The sequence below is a fragment of the Phodopus roborovskii genome, unplaced genomic scaffold (genome assembly GCF_943737965.1).
Source record: "Phodopus roborovskii unplaced genomic scaffold, PHOROB, whole genome shotgun sequence".
NCBI lineage: Eukaryota > Metazoa > Chordata > Mammalia > Rodentia > Cricetidae > Phodopus > Phodopus roborovskii.
In genome coordinates, this window is record NW_026126636.1 from 12,582,315 (window position 1) to 12,595,070 (window position 12,756).

General features: G+C 39.6%; 2 protein-coding genes and 1 pseudogene across 2 annotated transcripts; all 3 read left to right on the forward strand.

Moving 5' to 3' along the window:
* Window positions 1–907: 907 nt before the first annotated feature.
* Window positions 908–1,855, forward strand: LOC127238687 (vomeronasal type-1 receptor 4). Its single transcript, XM_051207354.1, has one exon. The coding sequence runs from the start codon at window positions 908–910 to the stop codon at window positions 1,853–1,855; it is 948 nt and encodes a 315-aa protein (XP_051063311.1).
* A 2,579-nt stretch (window positions 1,856–4,434) lies between these two features.
* LOC127238740 (serine/arginine-rich splicing factor 3-like) lies at window positions 4,435–5,214 on the forward strand (annotated as a pseudogene).
* A 4,058-nt stretch (window positions 5,215–9,272) lies between these two features.
* On the forward strand, window positions 9,273–10,220 carry LOC127238688 (vomeronasal type-1 receptor 4). Its single transcript, XM_051207356.1, has one exon. It carries the CDS (start codon window positions 9,273–9,275, stop codon window positions 10,218–10,220), a length of 948 nt encoding a protein of 315 aa, XP_051063313.1.
* The last annotated feature ends 2,536 nt before the right edge of the window (window positions 10,221–12,756 follow it).

Consider the following 12,756-nt stretch of genomic DNA (forward strand, 5'->3'; position numbering starts at 1 on the left):
CTGTGGGATTTGTAGCCTTACCCTTGCCTTTGCTTTCCACATATCAGCTAAAGGCAGTGACATCCCACGGAACACTGCTGGTTAACCTGTAAGGTGAAACTGGAGATGATGCACCCCACATGAAAAGTCCAAGGATTTAGTCAACACTAACCAACAGAAGAAACATACGTGCATCCAAAACACCGACCTTCACTGCACACATTCGTATCTATGTGTAAGAAACAAATGTTGTTGTAAACATGATTACATTGATACCTGGCTTAAACAAAAATATCAGCTGATGAATATAAATTCCTGGGGACTGGAGGGATGGTTCAACTGTTAAAGACCATTGGCTGCTCTTCCAGAGTGCCAGGGTTGGATTCCCAAGCATGTGTATAGTACACAGAAATGCAGGCAAAGCACCCACACACATAAAATAAAAAACTTTTATTACAGGCCTTATAACGTGCAAATTTGGCTTTCACATAGATCAGCGTATCCTTCTGCCTGACATGAACTCAGAGTGTTTGGGATTTGACCCTGCTCTCCAACATTTTATTCTACCCTCTAAGATGGTCTAAGATGCCGTTGCTAAGACGTCATCTCTGAACCTAACATTGAAAGGAGTAGTTGGACATTTCTTCGGGGGCTGATGGCACACATCTCTAATCTCAGCACTCAGGAGGCACAGGTAGGTGGATCTCTGTGAGTTTGAGACCAGCCCAGTCTACAGAACAAGTTCCAGAACAGCCTGGAGTCACAAAGAAGCCCTGCCAAAAGATAGGAATTGGACATCCCTCACTTGTCAGTTCTGCTCCTGAGCTGTCAATCATTATATTTTCCCACAAATGCCATTCCAAATGTAGTTTTATATACAGTCCTTTTGGCTGTCGCTCTAGGACTAACAAACCTGACACACATTATCATGCTTCCAAGTAACACCATCTTGAGGATCTTCCTCATGTCTCAATTATGTGTTGGTGTCACAGGGAACTCATTACTGTTCATCTTATATGCTTACACTCTGCTCTTTAAGCCTCGTTTTAAGAAGCTGATCGATTCTGTTTTCATGCACCTGGCAATAGTTAATGTCCTGATGATCATATTCACGTTGATCTCACACATCATGTCATCCTTTGGAGTAACCAGATTTCTGGATGATGCTGGCTGCATGGCAGTTTTATTTATATTCAGAGTCGCCCGGGATATGTCCATCAGTACCACCTCTGTTCTGAGCACATTTCAAGTCATCACCATCACTCCCAGTAATTCTAAGTGGGCATGGCTTAAGGCTAAGCTCTCTAAGTGGACTTTTTCATCCTTACTTTGCTCCTGGGTCATTAACATACTCATCTATGCATATATGATTCCAATGGTAATAGCCAAAACCAATGCTACTCTTGTTGGCAATGGATATTTGGATCCTTACTGTCAAAACAAGAACTTTGGAAACCAAAACCCGGGGTCATTTTTGAGTATCATATTCATTCGTGATTTCTTATATGTGGCCATCATGATATGGACCAGCCTGTACATGGTGATTCTCCTCTACAGACACCGAAAAAGAGCCCAGCATCTTCACAGCACAAGCCTCTCCTGCCAGCTATCTCCTGAACGCAGAGCCACTCACAGCATCTTGTTGCTGGTGAGCTGTTTTGTGTTCTTCTATTGGTTGAACAACTTCATTACCCTTTTTGGTTTTTATGTACAAGCAAAAATTCCAGACTTGGAGGGAATTAATGCAATTTTGGCAACATGCTACCCAACCATCTGTCCTTTTTTACTGATGAAGAATAACAAACATATTTTGCAATTCACTTCTTCCTTTTCTGTTATGACGATGACCTGCTTTCAAAGAGCACTCCATGACTGAGCTCAAACCCACACTTTCTCATCATTGGAAAACTGTCTTAATGATTTCCATGGGACAAAGAATTTGAATGTAAATCCTGAATACCTGATATGGCCTTATTATAACTTAACCTTCTGTTCTCTATTAAAATTCATGTAGTTAACATTTTTCTTGAATACAGCTGTGTGTACATAATTTTAGTAACTTCAAGATTTACTCTCCACTACCCTTTGGACAAAATGAATGTATTTTAAGTATTTTGAACAATATTCTACTTCTGGCTTTTTCATTATAAAGATACGTCCAATCAAAATTTTAAAATGCTATTTGGAACTTGTTTTTTGTGGAGTGTTCTGTCCTAAGGAACGTCTTTTAACGATTGATCAAATAAATGTTCCTATATTAGCTGTTACCTACCTCAAATACAGCTGTAGGCGAGATGCTTTTGTGGTATAACTGACAGGTATTTAATGGATGTCCTTGTACAATAGCTGTCTTTGAGTCAGTCATATTTTTATTATTTTAGTTAGTTTTTAATTCTTTTTTTTAATTTTGAAATTATGATATAATTCCACATTTCCCCTTCCAGTTTCCACTCTCTCAAATCCTCCTGCATATGCCTCTCATTTCTAGGTGTAAAATTCATGGCCTATTAATCCTTGTTACATCTGTGTGTGTGTGTGTGTGTGTGTGTGTGTGTGTGTCCCTAAATACACAAATACTACCTGATCAGTCTGTATAATGTTACTTGTATATATGTATTCAGGGCTGACCATTTGGTCCTTTCTAATATTTTTAACTGAAATAGAATTACATCAATTTGATCACAGTGTCTGTATTCAAAGCACGTAGAAAACAGAAGCAAACTATATGTCCTTGAAATGATGACTGGATAATGAAAATGTTGTACATATACAATAGAGTTATACTCAGCTATAAACAAACAAGCAAACAAACAAACTTGAAAGTTTCAGATGAGTAGAACTTGAAAATATTATATTGAGTGAGTTAATTCATACAAAAAGCAAACAAAAAAATCTGGGTTAAAAATTAATTCTGGTAGTATGACCATACCTGCCTTCAAATCATACTATAGAAACATAGGGACTGTCCATTCAATATGTCAACAGAATAAACAGGAACAATCGCCTGATTCAAAAACACACCAAAAAGTGCACATTGCAGAAAACCCATGGGTAGAGAAATAAAACTACATCCTTATCTCTCAGGCTAAACAAAAGTTGTCTCCAATTAGATTTTAAATCTTGGTACAGAACTCCACATTCTGAAAACATCAGAGGAAAAATAAGGAAAGCATTTCAAGTTATAGATACAGGAAATGCTTTCTGAATAGGACTCCAGTCCCTCAAGAAGCAATGACAGAAGTTGACCAATGGGATCTCATATAATTAAAACACTTCTTTACACCAAAAGAGTGTAAATCCAGTGAAGAGCTAGATCCCAGAATGGGACAAAATTTGCTAGCCCATACAGCTGATAGAGGATCAAACAATTCCAGCCAATGACTTGTCTACCGAAATGAGCAGACTGAACTCAAAATACAAAATTGAAAAGATCAATGAGGGGTTGGAGAGATGGCTCAGAGGTTAAAGGCAGTGACTGTTCTTCCAGAGGTTGTGAGTTTAATTCCCAGCCACCACATGGTGGCACGCAACCATCTATCCATCTATAATGAGATCTGGTGCCTTCTTCTGGTGTGCAAGCAGAACACTGTCTACACAGTACAAAAAAAAAAAAAAAAAAGAAAAGAAAAGAAAAGAAAAAGAAACTATTTAAAAAATTGAAAAAATCTGAAGAGGTCTAAGATTTGTATTTCCTACTGTGTAGGGCTCATCTGGTGGGCATATCTGATATGTATATTGAGGTGTTGTATTTTGACCTTGTAACAATATGTTGCCAAATTAATTCATGTGCTTTAATAGAAGGCCAAATTGCACTAGAAGTGTCAAAATGAAAAATAAAACCTGATATCCGTTTGTTTCATGCTCGGCCTGATACCTGGATGTGGATCTCTGCATCTGCTTCCATCAACTACTGGATGAAGGTTCTATGATGACAATTAGGGTAGTCACCAATCTGATTTCTGGGGAAGGCCAGTTCAGGCAACCTGTCACTAATATTAGGGATCTTAGCTGGGGTCATCCTTGTGGATTCTTAGAATGTCCCTAGCATCAGGTTTCCCTGGGCCAGTAAGGGCTTCCTCTATAGAGATCTTTGCTCAACTTTGATGGGGAGGATTGTCCTGCCTCAACTAAATGAACCAGGCTATGTTGACTCCCCATGGGAGGCCTTACCATTTCTGAGGAGCAGAAGGGGTGGTTTCCGGGAGGTGGGGTGTGAGGAAGGGAGATGGGGGAAATGTGGGTGGTATGTAAAATGTATAAAAAATAAAAAAAGAAACCCTGCCGTGGGGGGAAGGGGGAAAGAGAGAGAGAGAGAGACATGAAAGAAATATAAAAGACCCAGTATTATTACTTGTAATTTATCACATATGGTAATAACTAGAAAAAAGTAGCAAGAGAAATTAAACGAACATTGGATGGTTGACAAATACAATTTTGACCGCCATTTCCTGGACGCCAGGGAACGGAGAGCATCTGCTAAAGCAGATCCCGAAGTGCGCGGGTGGGCCTGACGGAGTGTTGGGGTTTGAACCTCGGTGTTTGAACCCAGGATCTCGAAATGCATCGTGATTCCTGTCCACTAGATTGTAAGGTGTATGTAGGTAATCTTGGAAACAATGGGAACAAGACTGAACTAGAACGGGCTTTTGGCTATTATGGACCACTTTGAAGTGTGTGGGTTGCTCGGAACCCTCCTGGCTTTACTTTTGTTGAATATGAGGATCCCCGAGATGCAGCTGATGCTGTCCGAGAGCTGGATGGAAGAACACTATGTGGCTGTCGTGTGAGAGTGGAACTGTCGAATGGTGAAAAAAGAAGTCGCAATCGTGGCCAGCCGCCCTCTTGGGGCCGTCGCCCTCGAGATGATTATCGAAGGAGGAGTCCTCCACCTCGGCGAAGATCTCCAAGAAGGAGAAGCTTCTCTCGAAGCGGAGCAGGTCACTTTCTAGAGATGGGAGAAGAGAAAGGTCTCTGTCTCGGGGAGAAAAACCACAAGCCATCTTGGTCTTTCTCTAGGTCTCGTAGCCGATCTAGGTCAAATGAAAGGAAATAGAAGACCAGCTTGCTAAAGAAGTGGTGTACAGGAAATAACTTCATTTGACAGGAGTATGTACAGGAAATTCAAGTTTTGTTTGAGACTTCATAATCTTGGTGCGTTTTTAAGATGTTTTAGCTGTTCAAATTTGCTTTGAACTTTAGTTTTTCATAGACTGAAATAAACCTAGATCCTGCCCAGTTAAAGTGTGATGTGCTAATGATACAGAAACCACTGGTAGAAATGGAATAAAGCTCTAGTTTGTCTAGTAGCTGGGATATAGTGTGGAGCTGTGGGTAAAATGATAGGCAGTCTTTAAAAGCTGTTAGTGAACACCAGCTAACAGATAAAGGATGGGAACTGCAGCCTGAAGGCTTTCAGAGGTTCCTTACTGATTGCTATATATGGACGCATAGCTGCAACATTCTTTATTTGGAAATGGAAGACTTTAAGTTACCAGTGTCCTATCAGTGTAAGGGTACATTGTAGAGCTGAACCTTTGAGTTACTGTGCAAGATTTCTTTTTCATGCTGTCATTTGTAATATGTTTGTGAGAATCCTTGGGATTAAAGTTTTAGTTACAAAAAAAAAAAAAAAAAGAAAGAAAGAAAAATACAATTTTGAAAGAACAATGGATCACTGGAGAAATCAACAAGGCAAAGGAGAAATCCCTGCCATCAGATGTGATAATTTCCACATCTGCCTGAAAAGTTTTAATGATTTCCCAGATTATAAAGTTTCCTGTCTGACATGGTTCAACTTGGGAAAATGCACATCTTCAGACACGGACCGCCGAACTCCTGTTTAGTTGGCTTAGTCAATCGCCATGAGATTCACATTGTATCAGGAGAGTGAAGGTGTCCTTGGAGTGCATCAGAACGACACACAGTCAACAAGGCCACTGGCAGCACGGGTGACGACCTGGTCCACGTCCACTGGGAGCAACAGTCCTCTTACCCTGTCCCTTATTTAGCCATGGGTCCTGCTAGACAGCCTTCCCAAGATGCCTTGCACCTGTGATGCTTCCTGCCAGCACCTGGGATTCACACTGCCCTCAACAAGGATCCCCAGCCCTCAGCACTCAAGAGTGAGAGGTGGGTATGGCCACATTTCCACTCTTCCTCTCTTCTCCCCCAGTCCACCATCCCTCACACTTTGGGTTTTGCTTCTGCCTTTCAGATTTATCTTTCTCTACTATTTTTGGCATTTTAGAATATCTCCGTTTTTATTCTTTTTGTTCAGTATATATTTTTACCATTTTTTCATTTCATTTTTTTTTTAAAGACAGGGTTTCTCTGTATTTCTTTGGAGCCAGTCCTGGAATTAGCCACCAACGCCCGGCCGTTTTCAATTATTTACGCAATATTGCTTTTGCTAAATACAGCTTATCTAAGGGGAGAATTAGCATCAGTCAGATTGAAATGTTCTTCCAGTTTTTAAAATGTTGCATCTTTCTTTTAGTGAGAGTTGTATCTTGCATACAGTATACACAAGTCTGTAAAAACTAAATTTTCTCATGTTCGTTGAAACACTCCAGCTGTGGGCAGATGCTCACTTGCATGGGGGACCTTTTGCCCCTCCATTGTGCCTGATATATTTGCACTGCAGCAAAATGGGGACTCTTTTAGCGCTCAGCCAAAATGTGGATTTTTTTTTCCTTCTTTCTTCTCCATGCTGACAGTTTCATTCACAGAAAGAAAAAAAAAAAAAAAAAAAAAAAAAAAAGGACGTTTCCAATTTTGCTCTCAGTAAAATTCAAATAGCCAATTCCAAGTAATACGTGTCACCTGTGTTTTGTGGACTGTGAGTGTGACTGAATTAAAAGTATCACTATACTTTCCCATTACTTATACACATTTTTACACAACTGGATAGGTTACTGCTCTGTTTTTTATTGCATCTGCATCTATGTTGTGGTTTAAGTTTTTATTGTAATTTTTCTTTATTTTTGAGGATTTAACAGGTGTATGCAATTAAGTGTAATAATACTTATTTCAAATTCACATGTTTTTACTTATTGATAGCAGTTGCCCTTGGTTTTTTTTTTTTTTTTTAATCGCTTCTTTAGTATTCAAATTTCATTTTCTTTTGTTTGTTTTTTTTTTCCATTTTTCATTTTGCTTTTGTTTTGTTTTGTTTCGAAGCAGGGTTTGTTTCTCTGTATTTCTCTGGATGTCCAGAAACTAGCTTTGTAGTCAGGGCTGACCTTGAACTCACAGAGATCCACCTGCCTCTGGATCCCAAGTGCTGGGATTAAAGCCATGTACCAGTACAGGCCAGAAATTTTCATTTATTGAATATCAAAAATAGTGCATGCTACTCTTTTGTGATTCCATTTTCCATCAATAGCATTTTCCTGTGCAAGCAATAGAGTGAGTCTGTCTTATCTGGGTTCACATGACAGTCTGGCATTTTATCCCAGACCTCTTATTCTTAGCAGGACAACACACTAACAACAGGATTAGTGGAGGGGATCTTCAGGACTGTGCTGAGTCACAAAAGAACGACAAGTTAGGGCATTTAGAGCAGATACAGAGCAAGGAGCAAAGATGAGTAAAAACAAATCTCAGGTATGTGGTGAGGAGGAAGACTACCAATCCAGGGCAAAACTTGGGGAGATGTGAGTGATCCCAGGGAAATAAATGTGGGTCTGAAAGGGCCCTAAGGCACAGGAGAGATGAGATGAGTTTTCAAAGCTTAAGGATGGTGGGTGCTGTTTACCTATATAAAAGATAATGATGGCAAATAGTGACAGGCAGGAAGCAAACTGAAACATTGACGTGAGAAGTGACTGAGAGTGTGGGAGGACAATATCCCAGGCGATGGCATTATTTAAGCCATCTATTCACACTAGAATATCTTCACTGTCCTAGGGGCTCGTGTCAAGACGGAGATTTGTGGTGCGTGGAGAAAATTCAGATCCGCACATTGGGAAAAGTCTGAAAGACCTTGTGAGAATCAAAGAGACTGTTGAGGAGTACATACGTGTCCACCAAAGAAGAAAGGGCTGTATTTAAGGGGATAGAAATAGTTAGGTCAGTGGAGGAATGGGTCTAAAATTAACATAGAGTACCCCTCCAAATCCACTGAACATGACGTGTATAACAATAATGGGGTCAAATTTCGGGAGTATCGTATCTGTGCCATTCTCTCTGTGTAACTGTGGACGTGAGATCTTTGCTTCTGCAATAGGAATGCAGAAAAAAAAAATCACCGAATGGAAATAGAATTCTGTTGCAATACCCAAACATATAAGTCTCTGAGACAGGGGGCTTATCAATCAGAATCTGCCTGATTGATTTGACCACCAAATGTCACAGAAAACACATTTTGGTGAGGATGTGCTCAGCGCTGTGGGATTTGTAGCCTTACCCTTGCCTTTGCTTTCCACATATCAGCTAAAGGCAGTGACATCCCACGGAACACTGCTGGTTAACCTGTAAGGTGAAACTGGAGATGATGCACCCCACATGAAAAGTCCAAGGATTTAGTCAACACTAACCAACAGAAGAAACATACGTGCATCCAAAACACCGACCTTCACTGCACACATTCGTATCTATGTGTAAGAAACAAATGTTGTTGTAAACATGATTACATTGATACCTGGCTTAAACAAAAATATCAGCTGATGAATATAAATTCCTGGGGACTGGAGGGATGGTTCAACTGTTAAAGACCATTGGCTGCTCTTCCAGAGTGCCAGGGTTGGATTCCCAAGCATGTGTATAGTACACAGAAATGCAGGCAAAGCACCCACACACATAAAATAAAAAACTTTTATTACAGGCCTTATAACGTGCAAATTTGGCTTTCACATAGATCAGCGTATCCTTCTGCCTGACATGAACTCAGAGTGTTTGGGATTTGACCCTGCTCTCCAACATTTTATTCTACCCTCTAAGATGGTCTAAGATGCCGTTGCTAAGACGTCATCTCTGAACCTAACATTGAAAGGAGTAGTTGGACATTTCTTCAGGGGCTGATGGCACACATCTCTAATCTCAGCACTCAGGAGGCACAGGTAGGTGGATCTCTGTGAGTTTGAGACCAGCCCAGTCTACAGAACAAGTTCCAGAACAGCCTGGAGTCACAAAGAAGCCCTGCCAAAAGATAGGAATTGGACATCCCTCACTTGTCAGTTCTGCTCCTGAGCTGTCAATCATTATATTTTCCCACAAATGCCATTCCAAATGTAGTTTTATATACAGTCCTTTTGGCTGTCGCTCTAGGACTAACAAACCTGACACACATTATCATGCTTCCAAGTAACACCATCTTGAGGATCTTCCTCATGTCTCAATTATGTGTTGGTGTCACAGGGAACTCATTACTGTTCATCTTATATGCTTACACTCTGCTCTTTAAGCCTCGTTTTAAGAAGCTGATCGATTCTGTTTTCATGCACCTGGCAATAGTTAATGTCCTGATGATCATATTCACGTTGATCTCACACATCATGTCATCCTTTGGAGTAACCAGATTTCTGGATGATGCTGGCTGCATGGCAGTTTTATTTATATTCAGAGTCGCCCGGGATATGTCCATCAGTACCACCTCTGTTCTGAGCACATTTCAAGTCATCACCATCACTCCCAGTAATTCTAAGTGGGCATGGCTTAAGGCTAAGCTCTCTAAGTGGACTTTTTCATCCTTACTTTGCTCCTGGGTCATTAACATACTCATCTATGCATATATGATTCCAATGGTAATAGCCAAAACCAATGCTACTCTTGTTGGCAATGGATATTTGGATCCTTACTGTCAAAACAAGAACTTTGGAAACCAAAACCCGGGGTCATTTTTGAGTATCATATTCATTTGTGATTTATTATATGTGGCCATCATGATATGGACCAGCCTGTACATGGTGATTCTCCTCTACAGACACCGAAAAAGAGCCCAGCATCTTCACAGCACAAGCCTCTCCTGCCAGCTATCTCCTGAACGCAGAGCCACTCACAGCATCTTGTTGCTGGTGAGCTGTTTTGTGTTCTTCTATTGGTTGAACAACTTCATTACCCTTTTTGGTTTTTATGTACAAGCAAAAATTCCAGACTTGGAGGGAATTAATGCAATTTTGGCAACATGCTACCCAACCATCTGTCCTTTTTTACTGATGAAGAATAACAAACATATTTTGCAATTCACTTCTTCCTTTTCTGTTATGACGATGACCTGCTTTCAAAGAGCACTCCATGACTGAGCTCAAACCCACACTTTCTCATCATTGGAAAACTGTCTTAATGATTTCCATGGGACAAAGAATTTGAATGTAAATCCTGAATACCTGATATGGCCTTATTATAACTTAACCTTCTGTTCTCTATTAAAATTCATGTAGTTAACATTTTTCTTGAATACAGCTGTGTGTACATAATTTTAGTAACTTCAAGATTTACTCTCCACTACCCTTTGGACAAAATGAATGTATTTTAAGTATTTTGAACAATATTCTACTTCTGGCTTTTTCATTATAAAGATACGTCCAATCAAAATTTTAAAATGCTATTTGGAACTTGTTTTTTGTGGAGTGTTCTGTCCTAAGGAACGTCTTTTAACGATTGATCAAATAAATGTTCCTATATTAGCTGTTACCTACCTCAAATACAGCTGTAGGCGAGATGCTTTTGTGGTATAACTGACAGGTATTTAATGGATGTCCTTGTACAATAGCTGTCTTTGAGTCAGTCATATTTTTATTATTTTAGTTAGTTTTTAATTCTTTTTTTAATTTTGAAATTATGATATAATTCCACATTTCCCCTTCCAGTTTCCACTCTCTCAAATCCTCCTGCATATGCCTCTCATTTCTAGGTGTAAAATTCATGGCCTATTAATCCTTGTTACATCTGTGTGTGTGTGTGTGTGTGTGTGTGTGTGTGTGTGTCCCTAAATACACAAATACTACCTGATCAGTCTGTATAATGTTACTTGTATATATGTATTCAGGGCTGACCATTTGGTCCTTTCTAATATTTTTAACTGAAATAGAATTACATCAATTTGACCCTTCACAGTGTCTGTATTCAAAGCACGTAGAAAACAGAAGCAAACTATATGTCCTTGAAATGATGACTGGATAATGAAAATGTTGTACATATACAATAGAGTTATACTCAGCTATAAACAAACAAGCAAACAAACAAACTTGAAAGTTTCAGATGAGTAGAACTTGAAAATATTATATTGAGTGAGTTAATTCATACAAAAAGCAAACAAAAAAATCTGGGTTAAAAATTAATTCTGGTAGTATGACCATACCTGCCTTCAAATCATACTATAGAAACATAGGGACTGTCCATTCAATATGTCAACAGAATAAACAGGAACAATCGCCTGATTCAAAAACACACCAAAAAGTGCACATTGCAGAAAACCCATGGGTAGAGAAATAAAACTACATCCTTATCTCTCAGGCTAAACAAAAGTTGTCTCCAATTAGATTTTAAATCTTGGTACAGAACTCCACATTCTGAAAACATCAGAGGAAAAATAAGGAAAGCATTTCAAGTTATAGATACAGGAAATGCTTTCTGAATAGGACTCCAGTCCCTCAAGAAGCAATGACAGAAGTTGACCAATGGGATCTCATATAATTAAAACACTTCTTTACACCAAAAGAGTGTAAATCCAGTGAAGAGCTAGATCCCAGAATGGGACAAAATTTGCTAGCCCATACAGCTGATAGAGGATCAAACAATTCCAGCCAATGACTTGTCTACCGAAATGAGCAGACTGAACTCAAAATACAAAATTGAAAAGATCAATGAGGGGTTGGAGAGATGGCTCAGAGGTTAAAGGCAGTGACTGTTCTTCCAGAGGTTGTGAGTTTAATTCCCAGCCACCACATGGTGGCACGCAACCATCTATCCATCTATAATGAGATCTGGTGCCTTCTTCTGGTGTGCAAGCAGAACACTGTCTACACAGTACAAAAAAAAAAAAAAAAAAAGAAAAGAAAAGAAAAGAAGAAAAGAAAAAGAAACTATTTAAAAAATTGAAAAAATCTGAAGAGGTCTAAGATTTGTATTTCCTACTGTGTAGGGCTCATCTGGTGGGCATATCTGATATGTATATTGAGGTGTTGTATTTTGACCTTGTAACAATATGTTGCCAAATTAATTCATGTGCTTTAATAGAAGGCCAAATTGCACTAGAAGTGTCAAAATGAAAAATAAAACCTGATATCCGTTTGTTTCATGCTCGGCCTGATACCTGGATGTGGATCTCTGCATCTGCTTCCATCAACTACTGGATGAAGGTTCTATGATGACAATTAGGGTAGTCACCAATCTGATTTCTGGGGAAGGCCAGTTCAGGCAACCTGTCACTAATATTAGGGATCTTAGCTGGGGTCATCCTTGTGGATTCTTAGAATGTCCCTAGCATCAGGTTTCCCTGGGCCAGTAAGGGCTTCCTCTATAGAGATCTTTGCTCAACTTTGATGGGGGAGGATTGTCCTGCCTCAACTAAATGAACCAGGCTATGTTGACTCCCCATGGGAGGCCTTACCATTTCTGAGGAGCAGAAGGGGTGGTTTCCGGGAGGTGGGGTGTGAGGAAGGGAGATGGGGGAAATGTGGGTGGTATGTAAAATGTATAAAAAATAAAAAAAGAAACCCTGCCGTGGGGGGAAGGGGGAAAGAGAGAGAGAGAGAGACATGAAAGAAATATAAAAGACCCAGTATTATTACTTGTAATTTATCACATATGGTAATAACTAGAAAAAAAGTAGCAAGA